Source organism: Pagrus pagrus, assembly GCF_965226575.1.
Source record: "Pagrus pagrus genome assembly, chromosome: 4".
Taxonomy (NCBI): domain Eukaryota; kingdom Metazoa; phylum Chordata; class Actinopteri; order Spariformes; family Sparidae; genus Pagrus; species Pagrus pagrus.
In genome coordinates, this window is record NC_140188.1 from 11882032 (window position 1) to 11899974 (window position 17943).

General features: G+C 40.4%; 2 protein-coding genes across 2 annotated transcripts; both read right to left on the reverse strand.

Moving 5' to 3' along the window:
• Nucleotides 1-921: 921 nt before the first annotated feature.
• Nucleotides 922-11099, reverse strand: LOC311255790 (uncharacterized protein; the record flags this gene model as incomplete). Its single annotated transcript, XM_084350440.1, has 18 exons — nucleotides 922-1832; nucleotides 1916-2039; nucleotides 2123-2350; nucleotides 2814-3089; nucleotides 3176-3382; nucleotides 3731-4000; nucleotides 4199-4285; nucleotides 4443-4737; nucleotides 5005-5274; nucleotides 6951-7857; nucleotides 7929-8052; nucleotides 8142-8369; nucleotides 8639-8914; nucleotides 9049-9255; nucleotides 9513-9782; nucleotides 10098-10184; nucleotides 10343-10637; nucleotides 10903-11099. 18 exons carry the CDS (start codon nucleotides 11097-11099, stop codon nucleotides 922-924), a joined length of 5259 nt encoding a protein of 1752 aa, XP_084206566.1.
• A 987-nt stretch (nucleotides 11100-12086) lies between these two features.
• On the reverse strand, nucleotides 12087-16231 carry LOC311255791 (extracellular calcium-sensing receptor-like; the record flags this gene model as incomplete). The annotated part of the gene is made up of 8 exons (XM_084350441.1): nucleotides 16089-16231; nucleotides 15534-15828; nucleotides 15286-15372; nucleotides 14699-14968; nucleotides 14230-14436; nucleotides 13841-14116; nucleotides 13283-13510; nucleotides 12087-13190 (listed from the first exon to the last, which is right to left on the reverse strand). Exons 2-8 carry the CDS (start codon nucleotides 15798-15800, stop codon nucleotides 12087-12089), a joined length of 2439 nt encoding a protein of 812 aa, XP_084206567.1. The 5' UTR covers nucleotides 15801-15828; nucleotides 16089-16231.
• Nucleotides 16232-17943: the final 1712 nt, after the last annotated feature.

Consider the following 17943-nt stretch of genomic DNA (forward strand, 5'->3'; position numbering starts at 1 on the left):
CCACTTTGCGTCAGTCCATCTTAGATGAGCTCGGGCCCACAGAAAGCGGCAGCGTTTCTGGGTGTTGTTGATATATGGCTTTTGCTTTGCATGGTAGAGTTTTAACTTGCACTTGTAGATGTAGCAAAGAACTGTGTTAAATGACAATGGTTTTCCAAAGTGTTCCTGAGCCCACGTGGTAATATCCTTTACAGAAAAATTTTTTTTTTTTAATACAGTGCCGCCTGAGGGATCGAAGGTCATGGGCATTCAATGTTGGTTTTCGGCCTTGCCGCTTACATGCAGAGATTTCTCCAGATTCTCTGAATCTTTTGATGATGGACTGTAGATGATGAAATCCCTAAATTTCCTTGCAATTGTACGTTGTTCTTAAACTGTTGGACTATTTGCTCACGCAGTTGTTCACAACGTGGTGAACCTCGCCTCATCCTTGCTTGTGAATGACTAAGCCTTTTGGGTATGCTCCTTTTATACCCAATCATGACACTCATCTGTTTCCAATTAACCTGTTCACCTGTGGAATGTTCCAAACAGGTGTTTATGAGCATTCCTCAACTTTCCCAGTCTTTAATGCCCCTGTCCCGGCTTTTTTGGAACGTGTTGCAGGCATCAAATTCAAAATGAGTTAATATTTGCAAAAAAACCAATAAAGTTTATCAGTTTGAACATTAAATATATTGTCTTTGTAGTGTATTCAATTGAATATAGGTTGAAAAGGATTTGAAAATCATTGTATTCTGTTTTTATTTACGTTTTACACAAAGTCCCAACTTCAGTGGAATTGGGGTTTGTACATGACATAAGTTACAAACGTGACATAAGTGAACTTCAGTATTAATGTTAAAATAAGTCAAACTGACATATATTTGTATTGTATACAGAAAAAGTTTTCATTCTGTCTCATGAAGATAAGTGCAGTTACTAGGTCTGGATTCCCCGACCCATGATTGCTTTCTTTGTGTTCCTCTCTGGTCTCAGCAGGATTATGTAACATTTGGGTCCAAACAGTGCCACCAAGAGACCAAAACTGGAGGCCAGGATGGCAAATACCTCCACTGCATCTGCATATTTGCCTGGTGAGCTGATATAAGCAGGGACGAAGGCCACCCACACAGCACAGAAGATCAGCATGCTGAAAGTGATGAGTTTGGCCTCATTGAAAGTATCTGGAAGATTCCTTGCTATAAATGCAATTAGAAAACTGAGTAAAGCCAATAAACCAATATAGCCTAGTAACACTGCAAAACCAACTGTGGACCCAACTGCACACTCATAAACAATCTTATCATTGTGGTATTGAGAGTTTTTATGAGGAGTTGGGGAGGCAGATACAATCCAGGCAGTGCAGACTGCTGCCTGAATAGAAGTGAGAACAATAACTGTTCCTCTCTGCTGCAAAACACCAAACCACTTCAGGCTAGCTCCACCTCCTGGCTTGGAGGCCTTGAACACAGCCAGAACCACCATGGTTTTTACCAAAATACATGAGACACAAAGCACAAAGCTGATCCCAAATGCTGCATGTCTCAGCTGGCATGTCCACAGTCTGGGACGACCAATAAACAGCAGTGAACACAGGAAACATAACTTAAGAGACAGCAGTAACTGGAAACTCAGTTCTGAATTGTTGGCACGTACTATTGGTGTGCTGTGATGATAAATAAAGATGCCCAGGATGATAGCACACATACATGTGCCCAGCAAGGAGGCAGCTGTCAAGCCGATACCCAGAGGCTCATGGTAGGAGAGAAACTCTGTTTTCTTAGGAACACAGTGGTCACGCTGGGGGCTGGACCAGAAGTCCTCAGGACAGCTGGTGCACCCCATGGCATCTATGAGAAAAGGAACAGACCTGATATACTCTATATGTTCATATTGTGTCTCAAAACTGCAATGTTTAAAGTTAAAAACCAACCAGTTTTATTGCTGATCTCCCCCTCAGAACAAGGGATGCAGTCAAAACAGCACACAGGTTCCCCTTTCTTTCTGGCCATGCGGGTACCTGGAGGACAGCTTTCACTGCACACTGAGCGGGGTGGCTATAGGGAGAAAAGTAGATATCTATCATTATACACAACTTTACACTGCTATAATGAGTTATCCACAGAGTGTCAGAAATAACCTGTTTTGATTCAAAGTTCCAGAAGATTTTGTCTTCATTAATTGTGAGTTCTTCACCTTTGGAAGCCGACCTCTTGACCTCACCCACATTCTGAACTTCAGTTCTTCCATCAGGGAGCCACAGCCAGTTCATGACATCATAGATTGCTAAGGCATCACCGTTCTCATCAAATGACACTTGATCACCAAATGTTGTAGTGAAGTTGACTTTTTCCAAGTAATACACTAGCTACATAGAGAGATGAAAAACGATGATGAAAAACCAAAGAGGACAGATTAACCCTCCAAGACCTAGAACAATTTTTGGGACGCCTGACCCTTCTGTATTTATTTTATTTTTTCCTAACCTATTCCAGCAGTCGGCATCTAGTATTTGCTTCTTCCAACCCAGATACTGTCACTGCCAGTGGCTGACTAGGTTGTTGTTGTTACAAAATATTTCTATATGATGTGATCATGTTAACATGGGGGTACCCACTAATCAATTTTCTAACTGCATACTACACTTATGAACATATCAAAACAAGAATCTATTACTGAGCTGATAATACTAACCACTGCCATCACCCAGTAGTAGGTAATTTCCTCTCACTATTTGTTAGGCACATTACAATTAGTAGTACCACTTTGCAAGAAACATGAAACCCCATGATTTAGTCATATAACAGATGGAGTGTAAACTGATACCACACCTGCCATGGCTCCAGTCTTTTCAAACTGCCACAGCTGTGCCCGCTGAAAGGCCCTCTCCCTGGCTCACACTGCAGCATGTCATCAAGGGCATAGGCCAGAGCATACACAGCCTTGTACACATTATACTCTGGCCTGAGATCGGAAACGTCCAACAACTCAGTCTCCATATCCTCTAGATTTTCCTGTCCAGTACATAATGTTCCCCCAGCCTCCACCCAACCTGCTGGAGGTGGTGTGAATTTACATTGAAATGTGAATTCCCAAAATTGGCTTACCTGAAATACATTCAAAACAGTCTTACAAATGATGACTATCTATTTTTCCTGCATTACCAGATCAGATTGCACAGTAAAACTCTCACTATGCTATTTCCATAGCTGTTGTTATGGTGTAGGTCAGGACGAATTTGTAGGAGGAATTCCCTGAAGCCTGGTATTTCTCCTCGGCGGATTGCAATGCCCAGTGTGCCAGCCAGGTACGGCATGAAGTCAGGGGTCTGGAGGACAGTAGAAGCTGTCCAGGCTTCACTGGCCATCCACTGCAGGCCTGTCACATTCTGCCTCACCACCTGTGTATCAAATAAAATCTGTAACTCTACAATGCCACGTCACTAAAGTACTGTCTTCTGAATTGTACGCAGTACCGAAAGTGATGTCTTACTTGTTCATACACAGATACAATCATTTGTTTTACACAGTATTATGAGCAAAGTGATGCATATCATAACCAAAGTTGTGTGTAATTTGTCCGAGTAACTAGTCGTACGCTAAAACCCTGCTAACAGGGAATTTGACAAATATGAAGTGTTAAGTATTAAAATAAATGTATTTGTTACAGTTATTGCAACTTAAATCTTTCAGTTTGATAAATTTAAAATAATTAAGACATATAACTTTGGCTGCAGTTCAAGCCCAACCTCTTCCATGAGGTTAATCATATAACTCTCATGTGCAAACACAATGACCACACGAGCTGTGGATTTCTTCATCACATCCACGATCCTCCTTAGTTCATCTGGGTCATTGCTCCATGGCAACACCTGTAAGTAGGCAAGACAACCTCCACCAGACTGAGCCAGGTCAGATTGGAAGGATCGAGCAGCGTGGAGTCCATAGTCATCATCACTGACCAGCAGACCTGCCCAACTCCAGCCAAAACGCTTCAGTATCTGAATCATAGCCTGCACCTAAGTTAATACAGAGATTAGTGCACAGGCTGAAATAATCTCTCTGTGGAAAACATGCTAAATGTTTTCACATTGGATCATATTTAGTTATTGTATTTCAAGGAATATAACTGTTTTTGCAGTGTAGAGACGTTCTTTCTTGTGAATGTTTAACTGCACATCCTTTCATGCATTTTCATTTTGCTGATGGATGGTCACCTGGAAAGCATCACTTGGGATCGTCCTAAAGAAGGATGGAAACTTCTGCCGGTCACTCAGACAGGAACATGTGGCAAAATGACTCACCTGTAAAAGACACAGAATGTACAGCCTGAAAACATTCAAAGCCTTTTACAGCTCTTTTATTCTTTGATGGTAAGTTTATGTTTACAAGTGACATTAAATCTGAGATCATATCAAAATGATCCAATAGAATTAATAGAAGGAAAATTGGCAAACTTACCATAGGTACTCTGTACAAACCTAAGACAGAGGAGATGGCAATAGAATGTGTAGAAGAAGCATCGCCCACAACCCCTACGACTGGAGGGGTTCCCGCACAGGTCTCATCTAATATAACCTGCTCCTCTTGACCACTGACTGCGGATAATCCTGCACGAAATGCAATCCCTAGTTTGACACAATGATCATAAAGACTGTATCCCAGAGTCACATTAGGTAGCAGGTTGGAGTTTCTGTTGATCTCATCAATAGCAAAGGCCATGGTCTGGACCCTCCTAAATCCTACAACATCAAAGCTAACACAAATACCACTATTAACTATTAAAAAAAACAGCATACAATAATTGTGACAACATGAACACATTGCACAAGTACACATTTTACAATCATGGCAGTTGAATATGAACAATTATTTACAATAATTAAATAGATACAACTTAGGAAAAAGTAACATGTTTAAAATAGCATGCATGCAAAATCTAATTCTTTCAGAGTAATATTTGATTAATAGAAATACATATGACGCTTGGAATTGATTTTTGCCACTTCCCCGAGAGACTCACCCGTAGCAAGTAGGCTGTTGTGGCTCTGAGGTAAAAGACAGATCAGGAAACACAGAGAAGAAGTGGACCTGAAATATCCCACCTAGAACCACATCTCCAGCCTTGTGCATCCCGTTAAGATGAAACTGTCCCTGTAACCGGCAGACGGAGGAATAAAGAGGGGAGGACGCAGCAGAAGAGAAGTAGGAATACAACAACATGACATACATGAGCAAGAGCAATTTAATATCTATATATCCCCACATGACTTTCCTCCTGGTCATCTCTTTCCTGAGCCCAGTCAGTGTTATTGCTGTCAACCTCTTTTATTGACTTGCAGCATTGTTTAATGTTTAGCACCATCCAATGGGCTATAAGCAAATATAGGGGCAGGGCCTGGAATTATTTTAATTTCAGATTGATTTTGAGCATACTAAGACAAGTGGTGGAACATTATGTATTCCCATCTATTTATCTATTTTCTTCTTCTGTCTTTTTGATGGAGAGCTACATTGTATGTGGTTGAAAACAAGCACTGAAAGGTAGTATGTATTGCAGTGCTCCAGCTCATCAGCATCTACAGAACTTCTGCCTTTTCAGGCTAAATTTTGGGGAAGTGTGCCTAAAATGATTCCCACAACATCAAGAGTATTTCCATGAAACATATTAGTATTTGTTTTTAATATCCCTGTGTTGACATCATACAGCCGACCTTCAAAAAAGAGCTACAATAAGTTCATGCACGATGAATATGAATTACTTTTAGATGAAGTGTTTCTTTTCTTGAACTTTAAAGTCATTCAGGTTAAATTATGAGGGTACCCAGATAGAAGATTTGACCAGACAACCTCACCCAGCCGGCATACAGGGTGGAATGATGGCACTTGGACGGTCCACAAAGAGCGGACTGAGTAAACCACAACTGGCCCAAGTCTGGGGTAGATCCAGCCCCTGCTTTTGGCAGGCCATAGCATTGCCAGGACCGGACTGCCCAAGTGCCGTCATTCCACACGGTATGTGGGCCAGGTGAAAGTATCTGGTGTGGGCCACAACAATTTTGCTATCTGGGTAAAATCTGTGTTCATTATTAAAACATTTGAATAACAACCACTGATAGCTGGACTGGTGGCAAACATTATGGAAGTTTTAGCAACTACTGTAAGTTTTGGAAACATACTCAACAAATAACTGGCAAAACAAAGAAACATGACTCTCCAGTGTACTCTGGCCCATCACACAGTGGTTTAGGTGCCAATGTGTTTGTGAGAAGGAAGTGTCATCTCATGGGGACATCCAAAATAATGAATGGAGCTCGAATGGGCATGTTTACTGTGAAAGGTAGCTGGAAAAAAGGCTCGAAACTGAATACCAGCCAAAGAGCCTCCAATTCTGAACGACTGAGACTGTTCATTAAAAATTTAGTTAATTTACTTTGAGAGTGTTTCTCTTTTCTGATATAGCAAATCTGGTGGTGTTGTGAAATTAAAAAAAACAAAACATTCCAGCAGATGATTTGATGACATTATTTTATTGAATAAAATTTGAATTCATCACTGCATCTTTTCCTGTCTTCAGCTTGCACTAATTTCATCTCATTCACACATTTCACCCATATGCATTATTGTCATTGAGTCATTTGAGAATAAAAAATACACCAGCCTTGCTCATTGGAATTATATTCACGCACTGTTTCAGTTAATGTAAAGTGATGTGGCATTGCTGAATTTTTGTTTTTGGACTGTTCAGGGAATTCAAAATGACAAAGAGATAAAAGACTCCAGTCTTATTTTGCTGATGTTAAATGGAACAAAGGTTATACATTGTAACTCCGGTTCTATGGTGTAAAGCAAAGAATGTTAACCTTGTGACAGTGCCATTGCAAGTCATTACATGACATGCTTTTTTGCTTGTATATCTTGTATATAGTATTCATTCTGTTTCAAATAATTAAGTGGAGTCTTTATGACTTTGTGGTTCCCCGACCCATGATTGCTTTCTTTGTGTTCATCTCTGGTCTCAGCAGGATTATGTAACATTTGGGTCCAAACAGTGCCAGCAAGAGACCAAAACTGGAGGCCAGGATGGCAAATACCTCCACTGCATCTGCATATTTGCCTGGTGAGCTGATATAAGCAGGGACGAAGGCCACCCATACAGCACAGAAGATAAGCATGCTAAAAGTGATGAGTTTGGCCTCATTGAAAGTATCTGGAAGATTCCTTGCTATAAATGCAATCAGAAAACTGAGGGTGGACAGAAGGCCAATATAGCCCAGTAACACCGCAAAACCAATTGTGGACCCAACTGCACACTCATAAACAATCTTATCATTGTTGTATTGAGTGTTTTTATGAGGAGTTGGGGAGGCAGATACAATCCAGGCAGTGCAGATAGCTGCCTGAATAGAGGTAAGAACCATAACTGTTCCTCTCTGCTGCAAAACACCAAACCACTTCAGACTGGCTCCACCTCCTGGCTTGGAGGCCTTGAACACAGCCAGAACCACCATGGTTTTTACCAAAATACATGAGACACAAAGCACAAAGCTGATCCCAAATGCTGCATGTCTCAGCTGGCATGTCCACAGTCTGGGACGACCAATAAACAGCAGTGAACACAGGAAACATAACTTAAGTGACATCAAGAGCAGGAAACTCAGCTCTGAATTGTTAGCACGTACCATAGGGGTGCTGTGATGATAGATAAAGATGCCCAGGACAACAGCACACATACATGTGCCAAGTAATGAGGTTACTGTCAAGCAGATACCCAGAGGCTCATGGTAGGAGAGGAACTCTGTTTTCTTAGGAACACAGTGGTCACGCTTGGGACTGGACCAGAAGTCCTCTAGACAACTGGTGCACTCCATGGAGTCTATGAAAAAAGGAAAAGACTTGAGATATATCTATATTTCCACACTACAATGTTTAAAACTAAATACCAACCAGTCTCATTACTGATCTTTCCCTCAGAACAAAGGATGCAGTCAAAACAGCACACAGGTTCTCCTTTCTTTCTGGCCATGCGGGTACCTGGAGGACAGCTTTCACTGCACACTGACCGCGGTGGCTATAAGGAGAAAAATAAATATCTGTAAATATACATGACACTGCTTTCATGATGATTTTCATTATCTATGAAGTCTCTGAAAAAATAACCTTTTGTGATTTTAAGTTCCAGAAGATTTTATCTTCATCAATTGTGAGTTCTTCACCATTGAAGGCCGACCTCTTGACCTCACCCACATTCTGCAGTTTTGTTGTTCCATCAGGGAGCTGCAGCCAGTTCATGATATCATATATTGGTAATGCATCGCCATTTTCATTAAATGACACTTGATCACCAAATGAGGTGGTGAAGTTGACCTTTTGCAAATAATGCAGAACCTGTATATCAGAATAAAGGAGAGAGGAAGACTTTTCTTAACATATGAACACAGCGGTACCTAGTGTTTAATAATAAAACTTCATATGTTGCTAAACAAACATTTTTCTATACCTCCTGACAAGATATTGTTATCCCCAACCAGTAATACTGGTGGGGGAAATGTTTTCAACTATGTGAGGAACTTATGATTATTTTTATACACCTCAGGAAATACTAAAGCACATGATTAAGTCATACAAACAGGTGGAGTGTAAAGTTGATATTACACCTGCCATGGCTCCAGTCTTTGCAAATTGCCACAGCTGTGCCCACTGAAAGGCCCTCTCCCTGGCTCACACTGCAGCATGTCATCAAGGGCATAGGCCAGAGCATACACAGCCTTGTACACATTATACTCTGGCCTGAGATTGGAAACATCCAACAATTCAGTCTCTACATCCTCTAGATTTTCCTGTCCAGTGCATAATGCTCCCCCAGCCTCCACCCAACCTGCTGCAGGTGGTGCAAATCTACATTGAAATGTATATTCCCAAAACAGTTTCACCTGAAATGCATTTAGAACTTGTTAAGTTAACAGTTAAACATGTTAAGAGAAATGATAAACAAAAACAGAAAAACAAACAAAGTATTATTCTTGTTATTTCCAATCTTATTAGATTGTAAGGGTTAAACGCTCACTATGTTATTTCCATAGCTGTTGTTGTGGTGTAGGTCAGGACGTATTTGTAGCAGGAATTCCCTGAGCCCTGGTATTTCTCCTCGACGGATGGCGATGCCTAGTATGCCAGCCAGGTATGGCATGAGATGAGGTGACTGAAATGCTGTAGCTGCTATCCAGGATTCACTTGCAATCCACTGCAGACCTGTCACATTCTGCCTCAGCACCTGTGCATCATATAAAATATATAAGTTTACAGGTTTACACACTATGAGCAAAGTGTTGCATATCATCATAACTGTTAAGTGGAATTGGTGAGTACACAATTCCTGCTAAAAGCACCTTCGACTAGTAAATTTAATTTAATTAAATCTATTTCTATAGCCCAATGCATTATTATAACTTAAATCTTTCAGTTTGATGAATAAAACCTTAAGATCCATAACTACATTCAGTTATAATTAAGTTATATTTCAAGCCCAACCTCTTCCATGAGGTTAATCATGTTACTCTCATGTGCAAACCCGATGACCACACGAGCTGTGGATTTCCTCATCACATCCACAATCTTCCTTAGTTCAGCTCGGTCATTTTCCCAGGGTAAGATCTCAACGTAAGCCAGACAACCTCTACCAGACCGAACAAAGTCAGATTGGAAGGATCGAGCAGCGTGGAGTCCATAGTCATCATCACTGACCAGCAGACCTGCCCAACTCCAGCCAAAGTGGTTCAGAATCTGAATCATGGCACGCACCTAAGAGAGTAAAGAGTGAACTGGTTAGTGCACAGACAGAAAACATTAAACATTTATTGGAAAACATGCAATACAGGTTTCACAATAAATCATGTTTAAATATTGCCCTTTCCAAGATTTTTTTTTGTTTTTGCATTGAAGGGACGTTTTTTCTGAGGAATGATTATTTGCAACTCTTGCTAAAAATGTTTCACATTGGATGAATTATTGAATTTTAAAGACACTAATTGCTGTTGTAGTGTAGAGACGTTCTTCCTTGTGAATGTTTAACTGCAAATGCTGTTATGCATCTTCATTGTGGCGACAGATGGTCACCTGGAAAGCATCACTTGGGATCGTCCTAAAGAAGGATGGAAACTTCTGCCGGTCACTCAGACAGGAACATGTGGCAAAATAACTCACCTGTGAAAGACATTGTGTACATCCTGAAAACATTCAAGGCCTTTACCAGCTCTTTTGACTTTTAAAAGTTAAAGACTACATTTTTACAATTGACATTATCTGGACATAAAGTCAAAATTATCAACAATAATTATAATTTGGGAAAGCGGAAAACTTACCATTGGTACACTGTATGAACCTATGACAGAGGAGATGGCAATAGAACTTGTAGAAGAAGAATCACCCACAATCCCTATGACTGGAGGGGTTCCTGCACAGGTCTCATCTAGTATAAACTGCTCCTCTTGACCACTGATTAGTGACATTGCTGCACGAAATCCTATCTGTAATTTGTAGCAGTTATCATAAAGACTGTATCCCAGAGTCACATTAGGTAGCAGGTTGGAGTTTCTGTTGATCTCATCAATTGCAAAGGTCATAGTCATGGCAGTCCTGAACCCTGGAATGTAAAAACTAACAAAAAACAGTACAACTTTTTGCAATTGATAAATACATGATACAGTGTCTGACAACTACAGCGTTTGAAAACAATTAATCGAGTTGAATATTAACAGTTAAAATGCTTAAATAATACTGTGAAAACAACTAATTTGTTTAAAATAGCATACATGCTGAATCTCATTCTTCCAGAGTAATATTTAATTTGTAGAAATACATTCTACAAATGTGACTTACCTTTCCCCGCTTCTATTTTTTACTGTTTCCCTGACAAACTCACCCATAGCAGGTAGGCTGTTGTGGCTCTGAGGTAAAAGACAGGTCAGGAAAGAGAGAAAAGAAGTTGATCTCAAACAGCCCACCTAGAACCACATCTCCAGCTTTGTGCATCCCATTAAGATGAAACTGTCCCTGTAGCTGACAGGATGAGGAATAAAGAGAGGAGGACACAGCAGAAGATAAATAGGAATACGACATGAAATACATGAGCGAGAGCAATCTAATATCTAAAAATCCCCACATGACTTTCCTCCTGTTCATCCCTTTCCTGAGCCCAGTCAGTTTTATTGCTGTCAACCTCTTTTATTGACTTGCAGCATTGTTTAATCTTAAGCACCACCCAATGGGCTATAAGCAAGAGTCGGGCAGGGATTAAAATGAATTTCATTTGAGATTGATCTAGACCACATCAGACATTTGGTGAATCAATATGGCTTCTGATCCATTTTTTCTTTACACTGTCTGTTTGATTTAGGGCTATATTATAAATCAGTGAGGTTAGGCTATGGAAGCTGCCAATAGTTTTATTTTCTGCTTTGAGCACCTTAATAGACCTTCTTAGAGGTTATTGCAACACATTACAACAGAACGGGACAGAAAAATAAACAAACACAAAAAAATCTTTATTTCCTACCTGGTAGACCATTATTGAACTTTCTCAGAGGATACATTGTCACACATTACAACAGAACAGTACCGCAAAATGAAATAAGAAACATCTTTATTTCCTTCCTGTTAGACCCTTATGAGCCTTTCTTTGGGGTTAATTTGCAACACATTACAGCAGAAATGTACCACAATATAAAACAAAAAATCATCTTTATTTTCTACATGTTCAACCGTTATTAGACTTTCTTAGAGGCTAATTTGCGACACCTTACAACAGGACTGTAACATAAATTAGACAGATATCACATATCTGCTACTTGAGACACACCTTCTTTGGCTAGTCCAGTACAATTTTATACTCCTCACAAGCATTTCCAGTCAAATGCAGTTCAGAAGTACATGACATGAAACGTGGCAAGAGGATATAGCATCAACTGATGTATGGCAAGAGGCCATACATCACCTACAGGATGTAAGCAAACTTCTATTATGATGTTAAAATAAGTAAAGTTGACATATTTTTTTATTGTATACAGAAAAGGTATTCATTCTGTCTCATGAAAACAAGTGCAGTTATTATGTTTGGATTTCCCGACCCATGATTGCTTTCCTTGTGTTCATCTCTGGTCTCAGCAGGATTATGTAACATTTGGGTCCAAAGAGTGCCAGCAACAGACCAAAACTGGAGGCCAGGATGGCAAACACCTCCACTGCATCTGCATATTTGCCTGGTGAGCTGATATAAGCAGGGACAAAGGCCACCCACACAGCACAGAAGATCAGCATGCTGAAAGTGATGAGTTTGGCCTCATTGAAACTATCTGGAAGATTCCTTGCTATAAATGCAATCAGAATGCTGAGGATAGACAGAAAGCCAATATAGCCCAGTAACACTGCAAAACCAACTGTGGACCCAACTGCACACTCATAAACAATCTTATCATTGTAGTATTGAGTGTTTTTCTGAGGAGTTGGTGAGGCAGATACAATCCAGGCAGTGCAGATTGCTGCCTGAATAGAAGTGAGAACAATAACTACCCCTCTCTGCTGCATTGCACCAAACCACTTCAGGCTTGCTCCTCCTCCTGGCTTGGAGGCCTTGAACACAGCCAGAACCACCATGGTTTTAACCAAAATACATGAGACACAAAGCACAAAGCTGATCCCAAATGCTGCATGTCTCAGTTGGCATGTCCACAGTCTGGGGCGACCAATAAACAGTAGTGAACAAAGGAAACATAACTTAAGGGACAGCAGTAACTGGAAACTCAGCTCTGAATTGTTGGCGCGTACCATAGGTGTGCTTAGATGATAGGCGAAGATCCCCAGGACGATAGCACAGATAGATGTGCCAAGCAATGAGCCAGCTGTCAAGCAGATACCCAGAGGCTCATGGAAGGACAGAAACTCTGTTTTCTTAGGAACACAGTGGTCACGCTGGGGACTGGACCAGAAGTCCCCAGGACAACTGGTGCACTCCATGGAGTCTATAAAGAAAGAAACAGATATGAGATATTTATATTTCCACACTACGATGTTTAACACTAAATACCAACCAGTCTCATTGCTGATCTTTCCCTCAGAACAAGGGATGCAGTCAAAACAGCACACAGGTTCCCCTTTCTTTCTGGCCATGCGGGTACCTGGAGGACAGCTTTCACTGCACACTGAGCGGGGTGGCTATAAGGAGAGAAATAAGAGTCTGTCATTATACACTACTTTACAGTGCTTTCATGAGTTATCCATGAGGTGTCTGAAAAATCAGAAGTAACCTTTTTGGATTCAAAGTTCCAGAAGATTTTATCTTCATCAATTGTGAGTTCTTCACCTTTGAAGGCCGACCTCTTGACCTCACCCACATTCTGCAGTTTTGTTGTTCCATCAGGGAGCTGCAGCCTATTCATGATATCATATATTGGTAAGGCATCACCATTCTCATCAAATGAAACTTGATCACCAAATGATGTGGTGAAGTTGACCTTTTGCAAATAATGCAGAAGCTATGAATATCAGAATAAGGGTGAGAGGAAAGCCAAAGAAGACAGATTTAATAAAATAATTTCATGTTAACATATGAACACAACGGTACCTGGTATTCAATAATAAAAACTTCATATGATACTTAAAAACATTTTTCTATACCTTGTGACAAGATATTGTTATCCCTAACCTGATAATACTGGTGGGGAAAATGTCTTCAACTATGTGCGGAACTTGTGATTAGTGATTTCATATCTCTGGATTTAATCCTTTACCCTATACACCTCAGGAAATACTAAAGCACATGATTAAGTCATATAAACAGGTGGAGTGTAAAGTTGATATTACACCTGCCATGGCTCCAGTCTTTGCAAACTGCCACAGCTGTGCCCACTGAAAGGCCCTCTCCCTGGCTCACACTGCAGCATGTCATCAAGGGCATAGGCCAGAGCATACACAGCCTTGTACACATTATACTCTGGCCTGAGATTTGAAACTTCCAACAACTCAGTCTCTACATCCTCTAGATTTTCCTGTCCAGTGCATAATGCTCCCCCATCCTCCACCCAACCTGCTGGAGGTGGTGCAAATCTACATTGAAATGTATATTCCCAAAACAGTTTCACCTGAAATGCATTTAAAATGTGTTAACAGTTAACAGTTAAACATGTTAACAGATATATAAAACACTGTATTATTCCTGCAATTTGTCATCTAATTGGGAGGGTTAAACTCTCACTATGTTATTTCCATAGCTGTTGTTGTGGTGTAGGTCAGGACGTATTTGTAGCAGGAATTCCCTGAGCCCTGGTATTTCTCCTCGACGGATGGCGATGCCTAGTATGCCAGCCAGGTATGGCATGAGATGGGGGGTCTGAAATACAGTAACTGCTGTCCAGGATTCACTTGCAATCCACTGCAGACCTGTTACATTCTGCCTCAGAGCCTGTGCATCATATCAAATATATAGGTTCACAGGTTTACACACTATGAGCAAAGTGTTGCATATCATCATAACTGGAATTCAGTGGAATTGGTGTGAGTACACAATCCCTGCTAAAAGCATCTTCAACTAGTACATTTAATGAAATGAAATCTATTTCTATAGCCCAATGCATTATTGTAACTTAACTCTTTCAGTTTGATGAATAAAACATTAAGATCCATAACCACATTCAGTTATAATTAAGTTATATTTCAAGCCCAACCTCTTCCATGAGGTCAATCATGTTACTCCCATGCGCAAACCCAATGACCACACGAGCTGTGGATTTCTTCATCACATCCACAATCCTACTTAGTTCAGCTCGGTCATTTTCCCAGGGTAAGATCTCAACGTAAGCCAGACAACCTCCACCAGACTGAACAAAGTCAGATTGGAAGGATCGAGCAGCGTGGAGTCCATAGTCATCGTCACTGACCAGCAGACCTGCCCAAGTCCAGCCAAAGTGGTTCAGAATCTGAATCATGGCACGGACCTAAGAGAGTAAAGAGTGAACTGGTTAGTGCACAGACAGAAAAACAAAAATACTGGAAAACATGCAAAACAGGTTTCACAATAAATCATGTTTAAATATTGCCCTTTCAAAGATATTTCTTTTTTTCTTGCGTTAAAGGGACGTTTTTTCTGATGAATGATTATTTGCAACTCTTGCTAAAAATGTTTCACATTGGATGACATTTGATTATTGCATTTAAAGAATCTAATTGCTGTTGCAGTGTAGAGACGTTCTTTCTTGTGAATGTTTAACTGAAAATGCTGTTATGCATTTTCATTGTGGCTACAGATGGTCACCTGGAAAGCATCACTTGGGATTGTCCTAAAGAAAGATGGAAACTTCTGCCGGTCACTCAGACAGGAACATGTGGCAAAATAACTCACCTGTGAAAGACACATACTGCACATCCTGAAAACATTCAAGGCCTTTACCAGCTCTTTTGACTTTTTAAAGTTAAAGACCACATTTTTAGAATTGACACTAAACTTGACATAAAGTCAAAATGTTCAACAACAATTATTAGACTGGAATGTGAGGAACTTACCATTGGTACTCTGTAAGAACCTGTGACATAGGCGATGGCAATAGAACTTGTAGAAAAAGAATCACCCACAATCCCTATGACTGGAGGGGTTCCTGCACAGCTCTCATCTAGTATAAACTGCTCCTCTTGACCACTGATGAGTGACATTGCTGCACGAAATCCTATCTGTAGTTTGTAGCAGTTATCAAAAAGACTGTATCCCAGAGTCACATTAGGTAGCAGGTTGGAGTTTCTGTTGATCTCATCAATTGCAAAGGTCATAGTCATGGCAGCCCTGAACCCTTGAATGTAAAAACTAACAAAAAACAATACAACTTATTGCAATTCATAAATACATTACATTGTCTGACAACTGCAGCTTTTGAAAATCAATCCAATAGAATATTAACAGTTATTAAAAATAATTAATACAGTGAAAATACGTAAATTGTCTAAAATAGCATTAATGCTGAATCTCATTCTTCCAGAGTAATATTCAATTTGCAGAAATGCATTCTACAAATGTGACTGGTTTTCCACAGCTTCTATTTTCTAATGTTTACCTGACAAACTCACCCATGGCAGGTAGGCTGTTGTGGCTCTGAAGTAAAAGACAGGTCAGGAAAGAGAGAAAAGAAGTGGATGTCAAATATCCCACCTAGAACCACATCTCCAGCTTTGTGTATCCCATTTAGATGAAACTGTCCCTGTAACTGGCAGGACGAGGAATAAAGAGGGGAGGACACAGCAGAAGAAAAGTAGGAATACAACAACATGAAATACATGAGCGAGAGCAATCTAATATATAAAAATCCCCACATGACTTTCGTCCTGTTCATCCCTTTCCTGAGCCCAGTCAGTTTTATTGCTGTCAACTCCTTTTATTGACTTGCAGCATTGTTTAATCTTAAGCACCACCCAATGGGCTATAAGCAAGAGTCGGGCAGGGATTAAAATGAATTTCATTTGAGATTGATCAAGACCACACTAAGACATTTGGTGAATCAATATGGCTTCTGATCCATTTTTTCTTTGCACTGTCTGTTTGATTGAGGGCTATATTATAAATCAGTAAGGTTAGGCTATGGAAGCTGCCAATAATTTTATTTACTGCTTTTAGCAACTTAATAGACCTTCATAGAGGTTATTACAACAGAACAGCAAAATAATCAAAAAAAAAAATCTTTATTTCCTACCTGGTAGACCCTTATTAAACTTTCTCAGAGGATACATTGTCACACATTACAACAGAACAGTACCGCAAAATAAAATAAGAAACATCTTTATTTCCTTCCTGTTAGACCCTTATGAGCCTTTCTTTGAGGTTAATTTGCAACACATTACAGCAAAACTGTACCACAATATAAAACAAAAAAGTCATCTTTCTTTTCTTCATGTTCAACCATTATTAGACTTTCTTAGAGGCTAATTTGCGACACCTTACAACAGGACTGTAACATAAATTAGAGAGATATCACATATCTGCTACTTGAGACACACCTTCTTTGGCTAGTCCAGTACAATTTTATTCTTCTGAACTGCATTTGACTGGAAATGCTTGTCAGAAGTACGTGACATGAAACGTGGCAAGAGGATATAGCATCAACTGATGTGTATAAGTGGTCTGAGCATCGTGGATGCATGTGGCTATATGTTAGTACCTACACACTCCACAAAACTGTGGAGAACATCAGCCTACGAGAGATGTGTAAAGTAGTGACCAGATATGGACCAATGTGGTTTGACTGACTCTATAATTCCACTGGATGCATGTCCATTGCGGAACGGCTCCGGTGCGGTTTTGCTCCATCGTCCGTCATCCGGAAAGCCCTATCGGCTGCGTTGGAAATAAAGAGACAAATCCAAGCACTTCTTCTAATCCTTCGTTGGGAACACTTGTTGTTGTTGTGATAATAACACATACGAACTGCAGACGCGCGTGATTATGTAGTTATCGTGGGAACTCCTCGGTCCCACAACTCCAGCTGTCCGGCAGTGCTGTGCAGTGCCGGACTCGAAACACAGCCGGTGGGGGTTGCCGGACAACGGAGCAAGACCGTACCAGAGGTCCGCAAACAGACATGCATCCAGTAGAATTGTGGAGTTAGGCCACCTCCTCTGTTCAAAGATGGTTGTTCCAGTTTGACATAGATGGATTCCTTTACTCCTTTTTCAAACCACCTGTCTTCTCTGGCCAAGATGTTTACATTGTTGTCCTCAAAGGAACGATTTTTCTCCTTCAGATGTAAGTGGACAGCAGAGTCTTGACCTGAGGAGTTGGCCATCCTGTGTTGCGCCATTTGCTTATGAAGAAGTTGTCTTGTCTCCCCAATTTACAAATCTGTGCATTCCTGCCTGCATTGAACAGCATAAACTACATTACTCTGTTTATGCCTGGGTGTTTTGTCCTTAGGATGGACAAGTCTCTGCC